Here is an 18,132-nt window from a genome sequence, read left to right as displayed (position 1 = left end):
AACATTAAACAGCATTAAGTATAAATCACGCTGAGCAGGTGTGGTTGCATGTACTAAATCTCCAAAATCATAATGCTTTAATTATGCCGGAGGAAATTGCTTAAATCTCCACTGCACAGAAATGGGTCCAAGAGTTTGGGTCACTCCGGTTAAAGAAGTGACTGACTGACTATTCTATAGAATGTTACAGTGAAGCTTACCAAGTAAAACCTAAATCATCACCTGCAATGGCTGTACTTAATACAAACACTCATCTCCCCAAGCAACATTTAAAGAATAGTTCTGACACAGTTCCCTGTGATGTAATACAAAATATCCACAAGTAAACGCGTCAACCCACCTTAATAAATAATAAATTGCATGTTTTGTATCATTTGTAACATTGTGTCATTGTGAACCTATTTTTACCGCGAAACAGCGACTAACCCGGCCAGCGAAGCGGGCTTTCGGCTCGAACTATTCTCTAAAATTTGTAGAAGGCGGGCTAAATCCATGATGCCCACTTCTTTGCCGACGTCAATCGTTTCATTTGCACTTGCGATTGGTTATTTCTTTTTGTCTGGAAAGAAACTTGCTTAATTCTTTCCAATCGGTTGACACGTTCCAACACATCACTCCGAAGCCGATTGGCTGGATTTTGCGTCTTTGCGCGAAACTCCACTCTTGATTGGCGAAAATATTGCAGCGTCGTTTCTTCATTGGGGGGCACACAGGACGTGCACACACATTATTAGGTTGTACCTTCGGTATAACTGAAGCCGGTCGAGCACGCTCTTAGGCTGCCGGAATACAGTAATCTTACTGCCTGGAGGTCGTGGGTAAAGTGCTGCCCATATCAGATCTTATCCTCTGGTAAGATTATTTATTTGATAATTATTTAAAAAAAGAATAAAATCTGCAAATGCAGACTTCTATTCAAGAATATTCCTGGTATATAGTCCATGATATTCTCAGTATGGTCGAAATACGTTCAGATCTAAGGCGAAGTGACTAACGTTATTTAATCCGGCTTGAGTTAATGATAGTTACATTGCTTTCGATATTATTAACTCAGTGGTTAAATCACATTCGTTTTGGTAATCGTTGTCCAGCTGTAACTGCATTAGGTCACGTAGTAGTGAGGTAATCTAAGATACGCACCAAGATAGATGATCCCAATCTAGACCGGCTTGTATTTACTTTTTATAATTTGAACATCGATATATTATTTAAATCTGATAAGTTTGAGACGCCCAAATGGCTGCGTGTAGTTCCCGGAACGACCGTACGTGCTAAGTGGTTGTAGTTGTTAAATTGTGGATTTTGTTTTCTGTATGTATGTGTGTATATATAGTAAATTTGTCTAGAATCTATTTTTGGTTGCCTGACCGAGGCGCGTGCAATAACACACGGGGAGTTACAGGCGCACGCGCTTTGTCGCGAGGTCGCCGGGCTCGAGGCCGCACTGCGAGCTCGCGGCCGCAGGAAACATGGCCGCTCAGCGTCTCCTCCAGGGCCATGTGCTCTGTGCCCCATCGACTGTCTCCGCTAGCCAGACGCACCGGTGCGTTAGGGCCTTTTACGAAGCGTGGCCACGTTTTGAAATGCGGAAACGAGAGCCGGTTGACCTATCTGTCCGTCCAGTTCCGACAAATCGGTGGACGGACGGCTCGGTGTTCCGCGTACTAGTCGCGTTAGCCATTTAGTCACCCAAATCCGGTCCTTTCTGATGTCAGCTGATCGCTTTCTAGAACGTTCTTCTTGGTGTAAATTTTTAAAATGCAGCTGACCCGTTTTTAACCAGGTAGCCATTTACGCTAGTCAAGCGGTTCCGGTTGTACATTGCACTGCGGTCGGGCCGAGGCCTTTCTCTGTCTCGGATGTCGAAAATGGAGCTTCCTTTGTTATAGATCTATATAGTTGCTGCTCGCAGATTGTCTTAATGAAAACGCACGACTGCACCGTATCTCCCTCGGCGGTCTAATAGTGGGGAGCCGTGCGGCCCCGGTTGTCATTTAAGATTAGCTCATGCGGGGGTGGGGGTGCTGGTGTCTTGGCTTCTGCAAAAGCAGATGGTTGATTCGGAACAGGTGGAGTTGGCAGATTTCTCGCATAATCCAGTCGTCTGACCTTCTGGCACGAGTATTGACTTTATTTTTGGGACGACTGTCACCATCTGAGACTCGATCACAATTCTCTTCTTCCCCCCTTGCTACATTGTCCTAATTTAGGTTTCTCTTTGTTTGTAGTCCAAACCAGCTGACCAAAGAAATGGTGATGGAGAAGCCAAGTGCCCAGCTTGTCGGGCGAGAGTTTGTCCGACAGTACTACACACTCCTCAATCAGGCACCTGACTACCTTCACAGGTAATCCTGCATTAGTACTCTGATACTTCCTTTTCCGTTATACAATGGTAGTGTGCTGTAGACACTTGAAAATCACAATGCATTCTTTATTTTTTAATAGATTTTACGGCAAGAACTCCTCTTATGTACATGGAGGATTGGACACCAATGGGAAACCAGCAGAGGCAGTTTATGGGCAGGCCGTAAGTACCCAACCAATCAGGTGTCTTATTCACCGCATCATATATTATTAGCAAGAAGTGTGTTGCAATTTCCACCCTCAAGTTTGAAAATTGCCCATCTGGGTTAATATTCTATGTTTGCTGTAATGGAAGTACACGCCTTCAAATGCCGGCTTGTATGGTGTGACACATTAACTCTTCTCTCTTGGTTTATGATTTATGCCCTGTATCTGACTGTTCTATACTACTATGCCTCTTTGAATTGGTTCTCGGGGGACACCAAAAGCGAGGAATAGAAATGGTAGAGGGTTGGAAGGCTGTGGCTTCATGTTGGACAGTGTAGGGTTGTCACAGAAGCAAGATTTCAGATGGCCTATTGATCCCAGTGATAAATTTCTGGTGGACTGTGGATCAGAAAAAAAGCTGATCGTGAAGCAGGATCTACTGTTGCAGGTTGATGTAGAAGAGGATGGGCTTTGAGAAAAGGCATTGTGCAGTGTAAAGCGTCACAGCCCGTAAATGTGTATGGCAAAAACAGTTTTAATATGTGTGACATGCTTAGACACTTCAGAAACGTGTCCTAGCATGTTGCCGGAGTCAGCTTATTGACTTGCCGCTTCAGGCTAAATGTTTCGATGAGACTACATGCACAGTGACTGCGACAGGCTGAAATCGCTGTTTCACCTTCCAGGAAATCCACAAGAAAGTTATGGCGTTGGGCTTCCGGGACTGCCACACCAAGATCCGGCACGTGGACGCCCACGCCACCCTGAGCGAGGGGGTGGTGGTCCAGGTCATGGGCGAGCTGTCCAACAACATGCAGCCCATGAGGAAGTTCATGCAGACCTTCGTTCTGGCCCCGGAGGTATGCTGGCTTGATTACCCCTCCCTGGTTGTCTTGATCAGTACCGTGAAGAGACTAAGTTTGATATCTTGTAAGTTTAATGGTGGCTCACACCAAGGAAATCCTCTAGATGCAGAAGCTTCATGTCTTATGAGATCTCTAGCACCCCCTGCTGGCAGAGTGCTGGGCAGCAGACAGATCTGGGCTTCTACAGTTGAAGTTCTCCACGGAGACTAACCTCAAGGACAGGCTGTTTCGCTAACACAATCTATGAATGGCTGCTTTTTCCAGGGAACCGTGGCAAACAAGTTCTACGTACACAATGACGTTTTCCGCTATCAGGATGAGATTTTTGCCGATTCTGATTCCGAGCCTCCTGAAGGTGAGACGGTTGGTTAGAATCAGATCGTGCTGGATGTGTGTTCCTGCTTATCTGTCCTATGAAGCTCTGGAGGATTTTCAGTCAGCACTTTATTTGCAGAGTCTGAAGAAGATGTGGAGGAGCTGGAAGAGAGGGCTAACTCACCAGAGGGTGTACAAGAAGAATCTGCAGAATTTTACCAGACACCATGGTATATGAGCTACTTTCTGGTTATTTGGATGTATTGAGCTGTTTCTGCTGCCTTGCTGGTAATTAGTGAAGATGGGTGAGACGATGATATGCATTTGACTGTTTTCACGTGGCTTAATTGAACTCAATATGAAACTGTGAATTAGATCATGAAGATTCTGTCCAGCAGGCACCTGCATGTGGAGCCTCTGACCCCGGATGACTTGCCTCAGCTGTTGGTGGCTGACTAAAGCATGTGCTGTTTCAGTGTGGAACCGGAGGGCACCATCACCCCTGAGCCTGAGCCGGAGGCGGAACCTGTGCACGAGCCTGAGCGGGAGGCAGAACCGGAGCAGGTCACCGCGGAACTGAAACAGGAGTTGGAATCCGCACCCGAGCCCCCCGTGGAGGAGCAGGCAGAGAAGTGCCCGTCCTCCCCTACCCCCGCAGACCCTCCACCTGCCATGCCGGAGGAGACTAGGGTATGTTCACCCCACCCCGCTCGGCAAGACTGCCAACAAATGGACCCGTTAAATGAATCCCTTTACTGAGTTGTTCTATATTTAGCTTGGGAGTTCAGCCGGAATCCTCCTCCAGTGTTCCTAGGTTCCGCTTTTTTAGTGTTTGCCATGACGCATTCTCATTGGTCAGGTTACAGCTTGATAAAAGCGATCGACACCGCCCTAAATAGGCGAGCGCATGCCGAAATTAGGGTGGCTTTTTCAGCTGGTGTCGAGTGTCACTAATGGCTGATGTGCCGGTCTCTGGTTTCCCTTGAAGCATTTCGTTTAGGGACGTTCTCCTCGCAGTGCCGGAGAGTGGGGAGGTGGTGGCGCATGAGGGTGTGTCAGAAATTCGCCAAGAATGCTGGGAGTGGTGACAGTGGGAGGGTAGAAATGCGCAATTTTGCGTTGGTATAGATCCTGCCAGACCATCGATCACGGCATTATGGGATTCTGACGTGTTTAAACAAACCATGTTTTTCTAGAACGAAAATGTTGAAATACCTGTAGGAAGGTTGAGTTGTTTGTAAATGAGCAGGTGTTTTTGGTTTTACCTCTATGAATCTATCTGAATAATATCTGAATATCATCTAGTAAGGTTAAATGAAGCCCAGCGAGTTGAGAAGTGCTGCTTCCGGTCTTGACGTGTCATACGGTCGCACTCGATCTCTTCTCATCGTAATCACTGGATTTCCTGACTTGTCCACAGCCTTTTTCTTGGGCCTCTGTAACCAGTAAGAATATTCCGCCTGGCGGTGTGGTCCCAGTCTCAGGAATCCCACCTCATGTGGTCAAGGTCCCAGCAGTACAGGTACGTTCCGCGTGTCACCTGAGTGTTGCCATGGTGGTTGGGTGTAATTTGGGTCAGGTTCTAGGTCTTGAGAAATATTGTGGTCTTTGTCCAGTGTCTCATAAGTGTAAATTGTGAAGTTTGTTGCTGTGCACTGGTACAATCTGGTTCTGGTTAGAAATAATGTGTTCATTTAACATTGTATATGGTGTCTTTACATATGTTTTTGACATTTTGTACGATTTTGTTTTTAGCTTTATATTTATTAATGCACTTTGAGGTTGTCATACAAGTAACTTTTGTTGTTACACAATGACAAGCACTTGAATAATCTGATTTAAAATCAATTGTCGTAGCCCCGGGTGGAAGTGAAGACGGAAGCCCAGAGTGTACCACAGAGACCACAGCGGGATCAGCGGCCCCGTGAGCAAAGGGCAGGGCCCCCACCAGCACACAGAGGCCCTCGGCCCGGAGGTATGCGCAGCCCCCAGCTTCATGTCCTGGATCCTGATGCCTGTGCTGCCTCTGTGCGTGTTTGAGCCCCGTCGTTGTCTTCCAGCTCGAGACGGTGAGGCTGGCGATTCGGAGGTACGACGAGTGGTGAGGTATCCCGACAGCCAGCAGCTCTTTGTGGGCAATGTGCCGCACGACGTGGACAAGGCTGACCTCAAGGAGTTCTTTGAACGTGAGTTGGGGTCACTAAATCTTGATCTCGCCCCCCCCCCCCCCCCCCCCCACTAATCTTCTTGTTACTCACCTGCTGTGTTTCCGGAACCTCTTAGAATATGGCACCGTTCTGGAACTACGGATCAACAGCGGCGGCAAGCTGCCCAACTTTGGGTTCGTCGTGTTCGACGATTCGGAGCCCGTGCAGAAGATCCTTAACAGCCGGGTATGTTTCGGGCCGTCCCTGTCCGGAGCAGGCGTCAGCCCCGCGCTGTCTGGCAGCCTCACTTTAGTGTCGCCATTTCCGTTTCAGCCTATCAAGTTCCGCGGAGAGGTCCGCTTGAACGTGGAGGAGAAGAAAACCCGTTCGGCCCGGGAGGGGGAACGTCGGGACACCCGGCCCAGGGGCCCTGGTGGCCCGCGGGACCGACCCGGAGGCATCAGGGGCCCGCCCAGCCGTGGAGCCGCGGCCCAGAAGCCCAGCTTCGGTGCTGGGCGAGGCACCGGGTCCGGGGACAGCCGCTACAGCGGCCAGCGCCAGTGACGGGCTTTTGGCATCGGCCGCACTCTGAGCCGAGGGGCACGGGTGACTTCTGGCCCAGCTTATCTCATCTTCAGTTCTGGGGTTTTGTAAATATGATCCCAACCTGATTTGGACTTCTCTTCTCTTCTGGCTGGTTTTTAAGTTCTGAACTTGTAATTACGAGGGGGGAGGGGGTACAGCTACTTGAATCGACAACCTGGACTGGTTTTAACGTTCTCTGTTTCTTAAAGGAACGTGTTTTTACTACTTGGGCAATCCTGTGTATTGCTACCTTCCCCTCTCAGAGTCCCCCCCCCAAGCACAGAATATTTTCAACACACAGCTAAATGGTATCTGACAGGCAGCATTTTAACAACTGAGCTAATGAATGAACCAAATTCGACTTTTAATGCAAACTTTTTTTTTTTTTTTTTTAGGTCAAACCACTGTCTGGTTCATAATTAGGTCTAAATGATTTCATTGTTTTTGTAAAAACAAATGCTTGTGCCTTCTATTTATCCCATTCCACTTATGTACAAATAAAGTGTAGATTTGCTTTGGCGTCTATTCCCAGTTTGAAATGAGCCCTTATTGCTGCTTTTTCTGATCTGCTATGAATGTCTTCTGGAGTCTTCTGTCTATTTAAAAGCGAGTATTTCAGTCTTTAAAAAAAAAAAGAATTACGGTTATAACCACCCCTAGGAAAGGAGGGTTCCGTTCTCTCAGGCTTAAGATGGCGAATTGGTCTTGCTTCATGCTGAAATGGGTCTTTTGGTCACTGCTAAAACAAGCTGGATGAGGTTAGATCAGGGTTTCCCAGTTCCCAGTTTGGAGATTTCCATGCTCAAACTCGCCTTAATCGGCTAATTTATTAGGCTTAGTACAGTGGTACCCGTGGTTCACGAACACAATCCGTTCCAGGAAAGTGATCATGAACCAATTTTGTATGTGAACCAGGGTTGTTTTTTCCCCCTAAAGCAGTGAAATTCAATTAATTCGTTCACAGGTCTACCAAATGATTTTTAATTTTCTGGTTTTTATACTAAAAACTTAAACAAAATATAGTGTGACGACAGGCGGACTGAGGCACCGCGGGGGCAGAGAGGAACATGGAGACTTGCTTGCCGGGGAAATAATGCTCTTCATTAACAGTCCTTAACCCTTGTATTGTTAATGGTTGCATTTTCTCCTTGCGCGCGTGTTTGCCTGTGTCTTGTGTGTAACAGGTCCAATCGCTAAATACACACGACGTGTGTAAATCTCCCACCGTGTGCATCTTACAGTTCGGCGTCTGACAACCTTGTGTTTCCCGTCTGTGTATATAGGAAGGAGTTGTGTTGCATTCTGGTCCTCTAAGACTAAAATTTGGCAACCCTGGTTTAGATGAATCAAAGGTACTGCTAAAAGCTAATTCTGTTGAAAATCCTGTGAGACAATCCAGTGATGGAACAGGGAGCAAAAATGTGGACTGTCTGGAAGGGAGCATAAACATGGACACATTGTGGCTCCCTAAAGACTGGGTTGGGAAATGCTGCTTTAGAATGGCCCGCATAGTAGTGTTTGCACCTGGAAACTAAGTTTGAGCTGCCCTGTGTCCCATTTTGCGTTACTCTTAATATGATAATGGAATGTATGCGGAGAACAGAAATCGGAAACTAGAAGCTTTTGGGCAAAAGTCTTTTCTGGACTGAGGCATGCACGTTTTGTTCCTGTACAATTGTTAAAGGTGCAGCAATGTAAATTAGGAGTCCGTTATTTGGATAATCTCCATTCTGAACTTGTTCAGATGAAGAATAACCCTAAAGCCGGTATGAAATAGTGGTGTGCATATCTGTGTCTTGAATCTAAGGATGAAGGCAATGCAAAGGTAATTCAGATCCCTTGAAAATGTTCAGCCAGATTTTTGAAAGTGATTGCATGTATTGTGAACCACTCTAAACATTGTTACATGTATTCAACTGGTAAAATGCCCTGTCCATAGATAAAGCCTTTCAGCAAAACACTCAGTGCTTCAGTCTGTCAGTGCAATATTCACTATAAATATTTACACTGATCATCAGAGAGAAAACGGTTTACTAGGTTGGACGATTGTTGTACACTTTGAATAAATACAGTCTACATACGTTTTTTTTATTGTGTATTTTTAATCTCAAGATTACACAGATCTTCTTGAACTGAGCAACAATAAACAAAATCTGAATTCCAACAACCTTGACAATTTTTCGAAAACAGGTAGGGGATTTTTCTCATAAAATTTAATTATAATTTGAATACATATTATGACATTTCAATAAATAGTTATATACAGATAGAGCAGAAATTTTACATTCCTTTTTTCTTCAAATAGCTCACATTTTTGAACAAGCCAAAAATATCTGCCATTGTTATTTTTTTAGTATTCTATACATGCAAAATATTAGCTGTTTTCCAGAATTATAAATGGAACTGAAGAATAAATTGGGATTCTGGTATTATGGCAAAGTAAGATATGCACTTTGTGCCAAGACACATTATAAGCAAATTAAAATGACAAAATTAAGGCCATACTTGTGCAAAGTAAAACGCCTTTTCTTTTCAATAGATGAAAGCCAGCAATGAATGATTTCAGGGACATTAGTTTCAGCAATTCCATTCACTGCAGTTGTAGCAATCAATATTAGACGTTTTGAAACACTGGACTTTGCGTACTCAAAGATTCTTTTTTTATATATATGTAATAAGAATTCTTGTAACGACATTTTGAGGGAGATTACAAAAACGCGTGCTTCTCAAATCAAATACAGCCTTTGTGCTCTGAGAACAAATATTTTAAATCAATTTGTATTTTTCCAGTACATTTACGTTTGCATATATTTTTTCATATCGTAAAATCGTCTCGTTGTTAACGATGTCTGAGAGCCTTGGAAAATGTGGCTTCGTTTAACACCATTTTAGTTATTGGGCGGCAGTATTCAGTTACAATTATGGCCTACTGATATTTTTACCTGTACATTTGGTGGTGGCGGGGGGCACAATTGACCAAACTAGAACAGGTGCAATCAAACAAAATCAGCGTTCATGTAAAGGAGGGGTGTGATCCTTTGAATAATCCGCCTGGTAATGCCCTTATTGTGTTCGTATGTGTTTATATATGTACACAGCGCTGTTTAGGAACTGGGTCACATGAGCGTAACTGATCATGCTCTTTCTTCAAGTTAATATGGATGGGTCACGTTTATTTAGGAGGGATGCTGTTATTGGAGTTGGTTTTAAACATAGTAAGTAAATATAATAATAACCCCACGCCGCCCTTTTAGTCCATTCCAAGACACACACACACACACACACACACACAACATTTCACTCTTACATTCTCCGCTTAGCTTCGGTATAATTAAGTGTATTAAATTAGGGCTACGTTTTAGAAACAATGACATTTGTAGCAGCATTCAAGTCGATGAGATGAAACAAATGCAACTGACTCGGAAGACTGACGGTTCATTTCCTGTTTAACTGCAAACTACGCCATTGTACCGCCTTTGCAGCCAGTTTTAATCTCAGTCTCCGTTTTGCTTTGAGTTACTGATATACATACATTTAAAAATGAGGTTTAAATGATAAAAAAAATACGACATACTAGTAAACGGTGACTTTCTAAATGTCCCCCAGTGAATGGACAGATGCTGTTAAAGGCATATTTCACTCTTTTTGAGCAACCCTTGTACGTGGGTGAAAATGAATCAATTACAAAATATGAATAAAATTAAATTGGGACAAAATAAACATGTTTGTCTTATAAACGTGGAGCATTTGATTATAATGCATGTCCACACTAAGGAAGACGCAGACAAAAGCATAGTAAAATTAATCTTTGGTTTTCAACCAAGTCGAGCGGGGGCAGGACAACTAATTTGACAATAAGTATCGTAGATCAAAGTCAAACCTAACGTTGCATACCATTTGCCATGCATAGTTAAAACATATTTGAAGTGTTAGCTTTTCGTGGACTTTCGGTCTTCTTTCTCAATTTAAATCATCGCTAGAAATCAGTTCGGGAATAGCTCCTAAACGTTTATGTCTGACCATGTTGTTAAGATCTGTCAGTTAAAGCGTAATTCTATTCTGTGTGCATTGCATAGAAATCCTTTATCCAACACTTACAATTTCAGTGTTTTAGGTGTAACCTTTGTTTAAAGATATATTGTAAAACATATCTGAACGACAGCAGATTACACTGTCATAAAATACTTGCTTTTAAAGCCAGTTTTTAAACCAACCGTACTGAACACATTTTAACTTGCACGTGGGCGTTTCATGTTTATAGTTAATATTTTTATAAAGGATTAAAGTGATGGGAACAAATAGGTTTTCATTGGTGTGAAAGATGGTTTGGGAAACTGCACTACAACCTTAGTAGTGGGAATTGCTGCCTGTACACCTCAATATGTTCTGAACCTCTGTTAAAATAACCACGCCGTTGTCGAACTCGTGACTTTAAATTGAGTCTGTCTGCGTGTGAAGCATGGAGACATAGGAAGCACGTGATGCTGTTAACGAGGCCGATGGGTGCTTGTGATCGGCGGCTCACTGCACGGACGCCTGCGGCCAGGCAAATAAACCGGCAGCTTATCCCCGATTTAAAGCAGCAAAATGACACTGAACACGAAACAAACGAGTAAACGACTAAACTAGTTTAAAATGCAACAGTCCTGACATATAGGCCTACTTAATCATACCAAGGTACCGAAAACAGACAAAAAACAGGTTTGGCATTACAGAAAAAGTGAGGTAAACTTGGCACAGCGTTACAAATACCAAATAAATAATTTAAATCAAGAATCGACAAAGGGACACGTGTATATCGACGGCTTGTTTAAACAGCATATCTTTGATCCACATTGGTCAAGCTTTCGATTAGCTCGGTGTTAACCCCATTAAGTTTCAGTTTTTGGCTAGGGATAGAAAGGTGTGGTGAGGGGAAGCGTTGACAACTGCGCGAAATACACACATTAAAGCAGATTTCCATATATAGGACGATTCGCCGTGTGTCTTCTGCATCGCGTTATTGTTGGAAGCACCGAACGGTTTCAAAGCCTCTGAAAGTCCCAATTCCAACTGCCTAGCGTCGAAGAAATATCAGTTTGTACATTTCAGTAAATATATATACTAAGTATATATTACAGTGCAGTAGGTTTTGCCCTTATAATTCATGTAATGCGGGATTTATGACTTGCAGTCGCAAAAAGGTCTTGGAAGAGCATCGCCTTCATTTCGGATATTTCTTATCCCATCAGAGCTGAAGTTCTTAAATGTTTCTGAACGTGTCCATAGAAGTCTAATATTTAATTTTTGTCATTTATGTTTCTTTTAGTAAATATATTGCCACATTCATATTTCATGCATTTTACTGCATTGCTATTGCACAAGTCCGGATTACTCAGAAAAAAAGGGGGTTGGGGGGGGTTAGAGAGAGAAACAACAAATATTGATGTATACCTCTGCAGAAAGGTCCCGCCAGAAGCGTGTGGGCGTGGTGAGGGCGGGGTTTTGGGTGGGAGGGGCCGTGGGGGGCATGGCCTCCTCTGCTAGGTACTCACTGGTTGTGCACATCCTCGCTGCGAATTATCTTGTAGGTGATCCAGTAGAAAATGTTAAAAATGAGGAAGACAAGGGGGAAGGCCACACGGGACACGGTGTCAATCCGCTTGGCGCGGGCGATGAAGATCTTGCGCATCTCCTCCACTGTCTTCTCCGGTGGGTTGGCGGAGGATGGAGCATTGTTGCTGTTGCCCTTGATGGCCATGCCGTCCTTGGCCTGCAGGCAGGTGGGGCCCATGCCGTAGGCGGCAAAGCTGAAACGGCCCTCCCCAGCCTCATCCTCCTGCAACACACACCAACATGCTTAAGACCCCGCCCACTAGGCCCTGCCCACAGAGACACGCCAACAAACAAACCAATCAAAATATGTGAAGGAATCAGGTGACAGGTCTGCCTGATTCGTAAACTGAGAGTAAACTGTAGGGGGTTAGGATCCTGAGGAACTCCTGCAGAAAATACTCAACCAGAAATACTCCTGTAACAAAATAGCTGTAAGCTGTAAGGTGAACCTGTAATTCACCTTAGTGCCCGCTGAGTATCTAGCTTATAAAATGTTTATTACGTGCTTTTTGATTTCCTTGGTTAAATAAAAAATAGATATGAAAGTAACAGCAAAAAGCCATAAAATACTTTTAGAGCAGCTGATACTCTATAAAAATATGTAAACAACACATTTTCATACTTCTGTACCTTAAAAAGGAAAAAGTTAAACAATTTGGCTTTTATAGTTCTGGTGAACGTCAGCAGCACTCCTGAATCTTATGTACATCACATATAATTTCTCTTGAAAAAAAGTGCAGGGAATCAGCTTCATATTTATATGAAAGTCATATGTTTGATACCGAGCAGCAAAGCACAAATCAATAAGAACGAGAGAAAAATTACAAAAATAGGAATGTTCACATGACTTGCTTTATCCAAAGAACGATGGCCTTAATGCTTTAAAGGGTCACTTTTAGTCCCTGTTCCTTTTCGACATTGTTAAAGATGAAAGTGAGAACTATCTGAAAGCATCAGGAATAATATGATCTCCAAGCGTACAAATTCTAAAGGGTACCAGGCCATCTCCGAAGACCTTGGCATTCCTGTTTCAACAGTCTTCCATGGTATTAAGAAGTCTGCTGCTCACGGAACTGTCCAGAACCTCCCGGGGCATGGTGTGAAGAGCAAAATTGATCAGAGAAGCTTTCGAAGGTTGTTGCGAACTGAAAAAATGGCACTTAATATGTACAGAGAACAATCTGGATTGATGTGTTCATCCTGCACCATACACTGCACATTAAACCAAGAAGCACTTTATGGAAAAATGTTCTATGGACAGATGAAACCAAAGTAAAGCTCATTGGCATTGCAGGCCAGTGATTTACGGGCAACAAAACAAAACAAGGCTTATGTGGAAAACAGATACTTTATTGATCCCTGTGGGGAAATTCTCTTTACACTTCCTTCAACTTGTTCTCTGTAGGTGAAAGCAAGCTGGCCACGAAGGGAAACCACCCATAGCAGCTCCGATGGGAGCTGGGGATTAAGGGCCTGGGAGACATACTGAGGCCGAGCTTGAACCGGCAACCTTCTGATCACAGGCACTAGCGAGACTAGCCCACTGAGCCACACACCACCCCCCAAAACAACTGAAGCTGCTCTCTAGACAGCTTCGAACCCATGACCAGAGGGTTTCAGCCCCTTGAGCTATGAGGCAGTCCAGGGAATTACTCCCTACCTACAGTAAACTAGAATCTGTGGAGGATCTATAATGTTGTAGGACTGCTTGTTGCATATTAATGGAATAATGAAATCAGGATTACTGAGCTATCTTATACTGAAATGTGCTACCCAGTGTTAGAAAACTAGGTTTGGGTTGTAGATCATGGGTCCTCCAGCAAGACAAGGATCCAAAGCACACAGCCAAAAGCACATGGCTGAAAAAGTAATCTGGACTCTTATAAACTGTGAGTCCTGATCTCAATCCAATTGAAAATCTTTGGAAGCAGCTGAAATCTACCATTGGGAGAAGCTGTCCTGCAAACTTTCAAGAGCTGTCTAAAGGGTACAAAGCCACCCCCAAAGACCATGGTATCCCTGTTTCAACAGTCTGCAATGTTATTAATAAGTTTGCTGTTCATGGACTTGTCAAGAACCACCTGAAAAGTGTGAGAAATTACCAGTATAGAATTACAAGAATTTTTTGGAGGCTGTCATTGTTACCAAGGGGGTTGCAACCAAATACTAGGGAAGGGTGCCTTTAATGCTGTGGACGTCATATTCTGATGATACAGAGTTTCATTTTCAGTTGTTCAGGGGTTCCAACAATTTAAACCAGAATTGTATATGCTATCAAACAGCAGCGTGATTCTGTTGATCTCATTTGTATAGAGATGTGGATACAGCTTCTAGGGATGTGGAATTGTGGGTACAGCCAGAGCAGGCTCAGTGAGTCCGACAGGCCGCAGGTTCTGCTTCCGTCGATTGACTCCTGGAGAGTTTTCATCTCCTTGGCACAAATGCTTCCTTATATCTCCTTTCTATGCTACATGCAAAACAAAAAGTTATACTGAATTTATCATGCAAGATTTCTGCTGACCAAAAGAATTCTTCGCGGCATCTTGCACGGATAAAAAGGAGGCAGGGGAAGCTGTTCGCCCGATTCACCTTTACCTTTTCGGTTTAAGCTGGATTTTCTGTGACAGGCCGGGGCTGTGTGTGTTTTTTTTCTGTTTTCTTACTAAATCGGGACCCACCCTCTGTTGCGACACCGATCCATTTTTAGCCGTTTTTTTCCACTTTTGCCGTCCTTGTCGTTATGTCTGCACATTTATAACGGGGCACGTGGAAGTCAGGCGGAATCGGTACACGGAAAAAGGATGGGAAGATTCGGCCCGAGTTCTGCCAAGATGCCGGCGCTGCCAGCCGCCCCCTCCTCCCTCTGTCCTTCAGGGGCCCCTGGTCCGCCATTTGCGTTTACCGCGGACGGCCTCCTTCATTTCTCCCCACTGTGTGATTTATGCGCCGGGCCCTGCGACGTGACGTGGGCCTTTAAAGAGGATCTGGCTCTTTCTGTCGCCCCCCCCAGCTGCCCTATCATGGCCTACCCCGATTCATTGCCTTCCACCTTAATCAGGAATGCGCCATTACAGCTGAGCTCACGTCCCGCCCCCCACCCTGCATCACTACGTGCTCGCATTCTCAACTCTGAAACTGGAGGGCAATAAAAATGGGGGACGGGGGGGGGGGGGCGTTTTTATTGCCGTCAAGGGCCCCCTCCCTACCTACACCCGGCGCAGGGTTCGCCTGTGACTCATACGCTCATGTCACTGCCATTTCCGAGTTGATTAACGGCAGAGATTAAGAGGCGTGACACTGCGGACAAGTAACCAAGCTACCGTCCCGCCAAATAAGGCCTCAAACAAACCCCCCCCCCCATCCTTTATTCTGGGATGTTAGAGACCGGTCTTGCTGGCCTGTACCCTGTTCCTCACCATTTTCAACATCTCGTATCAGCGCCGTATTGAAACATGGATACCCACGCTTCTGGTGAGGGACCCCAGCCAGCTGGGACACGCGCTGGCTGTGCGGATGTGTGGGCGTTTGTCACAGTACTGATATCTTACACACGGCCCCTATCAGTCATCGTTTTCCAAAATGAACGGCCGGTATTTCGCTGTTGACGCCGCATACTCCCAATATACCAGGCTGCCAAATTTCAGAAACATGCATTTAGCTTCATCTCAAAGCTGCACAGTGGAGCTCGAATGCTTAAGCAGATACACAGGAACAGGGATACCCATCACAGTTATATCATAAGGTCGATAAAAACAATGTAGCTTGGTTAGTATTTGAATTAATCTGCGCACATCTAAACAATCAACATTCATTTGATAAAACATAAAACGCACCAAAGTCAGTTTTGCACTGATTGTCCTACATCGATATAGACATTACATTACAAATTAATTCCGAGTGCGTACGTAAACATTCAGTATTTTTCTGTGTTTTTTTAACATGAAGCAGGTCAGCAATTTCAGCTTTAACAAACAGAAGGACCTGGGAGGGACGTCGACGTTATTACTAACAAAGACGTCTCCTGAGCGCCGATGTCGGAGAGAATCCCGCACCTTCTCTGAAATGTCTGAAAATCTGAAACTCCCCAGAAAAAAGGCCAGTTCGCATGTTGCAGAAACCCTCCCACGAGTGCCTTCTGTCTTTATTTAATTCACGTCAGCTATGTCTGAAAATATAAGCAGCAGCCACATTGCGCAGGAATGATTATTATATTGTGCTTCTAACTGCTCTATTTGCGTATTGGAGATTCAGACAGGCAGGCAGACAGACAGACAGACGGACGGACAGACAGACACACACAGACAGACAGACAGACACAGAGTATTGCATTAAAGAGAAATCAATTAAAACACATTCCTTGACTCAGACAATGTGCAAAATGGATTATCAGTGTCTTCCTTCTCTCGCGCTGTGTGTATCTTCTTTTTAAACTGGGGGGGGGGGGGCTGTAAGTGGATAATTAATGACAGACACATTAGCGGCACCAATTATAGTCTGTGATATGATAATTGTAAACTTTCTCTCTGTTCCATCACACATGTTCACATAATAAGCGATTCTAAAGTGTGCCCATGAATTCCATTCTACAAATTTATGTGTGTTTAAATGTATTAAATACGCAATGAATAATTCTGGAATGCATTCCGTTGAATTTCATTTGCAAACGACGGGGTGGGGAGCTTGGGGGGTGGGGGTGGGTTGGTGTATGAATAAGGGAGGGCCACCTTGTACTTTTCTAATGACTTCTCCTTTAAATCACAAATACCGCAGAGAAACCAGGATAAACCCAAGCTATTTTTGAGCATTGAAAAACACCGGGAACATCACTTCTAATTATGAAATCCAAGCTTTTAGACCTTTAAATATGCCACAAATTAGCGCAGGGCGTAGGTGCTTAAGGTAAGGATAATGTAACACATTCCTTTAGTGTTTCTGCCAGGTTGTAATCATAATTTTTGACGTAGAAAGTCAGGCATGTTAAATTCAGCCTGAACGGCGTTCACTGAGCTGATTCAGAGTGTTTAATTCTCATGGATTCAGTCATGTCGTCTCGGCGAAGGTGGTCCTGGCCTCTGATATTGGCTGCAGTATGAAAACCATAAAAAAATCACCCATGTGCAGATAAGCAGAGTGGAGTCACACATCAGCCACCTCGTTATTTCTCTCCTATGCACATGAAAAAAGGCGTTTATATGTTATGAATTTGCTTTACAGGATTATTCTAATCAGGGGGAATCGGGGCCATTTAATTGCTGTGGGAGCCAATGAAATGACTGACTGCATACGAGACAGTTTTACTCAGAGTGACTTTTATACCTCACAGTTTTGCTCATTAATTCAGCTGGGTGTTTTGAGTCCTGCAAAGCCAGAACCATGGGGGTCTTTTAAATTCCAGTTACAGACAACAAAAATAAAAGGAGCGATTTCGCCTGTGCTGTGGCACTGGGGAGAATCGGCATTGAAATGTCCATTCTGGAGAGAATAAAAAGGAGATTGCAGTGCAGCGTGCGTGTGTGTTTATGTGTGTGTGTGTGTGTGTGTGTGTGTGTGGGGGGGGGGGGGGGGCAGATATACGCTACATTGTGGAGACCTGATAATTTGACATTGTGGGGACCATTTTTTTGGTCCACACAAAGGGTTAGGGCTGGGTTAGGGTTGTCGTTGTTGAGATTAGGGGCTTCCCATAGATATGAAAGGACACAGAGTACAGGTATGTGTGCGTGTGTGTGTGTGTGTGTGTGCGCACATAGGTATACCTATCCTTATGGGGACACAATGTCCCCATAACGTGATAAATATCCGTTTTTTTCCGAAAACTCTATTTTATAAAAATCAGTGACTGCTATGAAAAAACTAAAAATTCAAAAACTCTTGTATTTTGCTTGGTTACTTATGGTTATGGTTAGGGCAGGGTGAGGGTTAAGGTTGTCATAGTTAGCGTTACCCTACATGTGTGTGTGTCTGTGTGTGTGTGTGTGTGCTAGACACCAGCTATTCCACACACCCACTTATAGAGATTTTGCTGCTTCGCTGACAGGAAAGACAGATCATCAGTCACCTCTGAGTAATGATTTATAGGTAAAGTCCTCACTTTTATCTCCCAGGCTTACAAG

The 18,132-nt window shown here is 44.2% G+C and overlaps 2 protein-coding genes across 5 annotated transcripts in view; one reads left to right on the top strand and one right to left on the bottom strand.

Annotated features, from left to right (window-relative positions):
- Positions 1–694: 694 nt before the first annotated feature.
- On the top strand, positions 695–6,949 carry g3bp1 (GTPase activating protein (SH3 domain) binding protein 1). 2 transcript variants are annotated; one of them, XM_049028874.1, is made up of 12 exons: positions 695–852; positions 2,229–2,345; positions 2,446–2,527; positions 3,198–3,371; positions 3,642–3,732; positions 3,832–3,922; positions 4,169–4,382; positions 5,113–5,214; positions 5,550–5,667; positions 5,753–5,878; positions 5,976–6,085; positions 6,173–6,949. In XM_049028874.1, the coding sequence occupies exons 2-12, from the start codon at positions 2,251–2,253 to the stop codon at positions 6,401–6,403; spliced, it is 1,434 nt and encodes a 477-aa protein (XP_048884831.1). In that variant the 5' UTR covers positions 695–852; positions 2,229–2,250; the 3' UTR covers positions 6,404–6,949. The 2 variants fall into 2 exon arrangements, with proteins under 2 accessions (XP_048884831.1, XP_048884830.1); XM_049028873.1 differs by lacking the exon at positions 695–852 and adding an exon at positions 1,416–1,543.
- Positions 6,950–8,538: 1,589 nt separating this feature from the next.
- Positions 8,539–18,132, bottom strand: part of glra1 (glycine receptor, alpha 1) — a 50,839-nt gene continuing 41,245 nt past the window's right edge. For all 3 annotated transcript variants that reach the window (XM_049028875.1, XM_049028876.1, XM_049028877.1), the window contains one exon: positions 8,539–12,242. In XM_049028875.1, coding sequence (XP_048884832.1) covers positions 11,955–12,242 — 288 coding nt within the window. In that variant the 3' untranslated portion in view covers positions 8,539–11,954. The remainder of the gene's footprint in view (positions 12,243–18,132) is intronic.

This window comes from Brienomyrus brachyistius, chromosome 10, assembly GCF_023856365.1.
Source record: "Brienomyrus brachyistius isolate T26 chromosome 10, BBRACH_0.4, whole genome shotgun sequence".
Classification (NCBI taxonomy): Eukaryota; Metazoa; Chordata; class Actinopteri; order Osteoglossiformes; family Mormyridae; genus Brienomyrus; species Brienomyrus brachyistius.
This window is presented reverse-complemented; position numbering and strand designations above follow the sequence as displayed.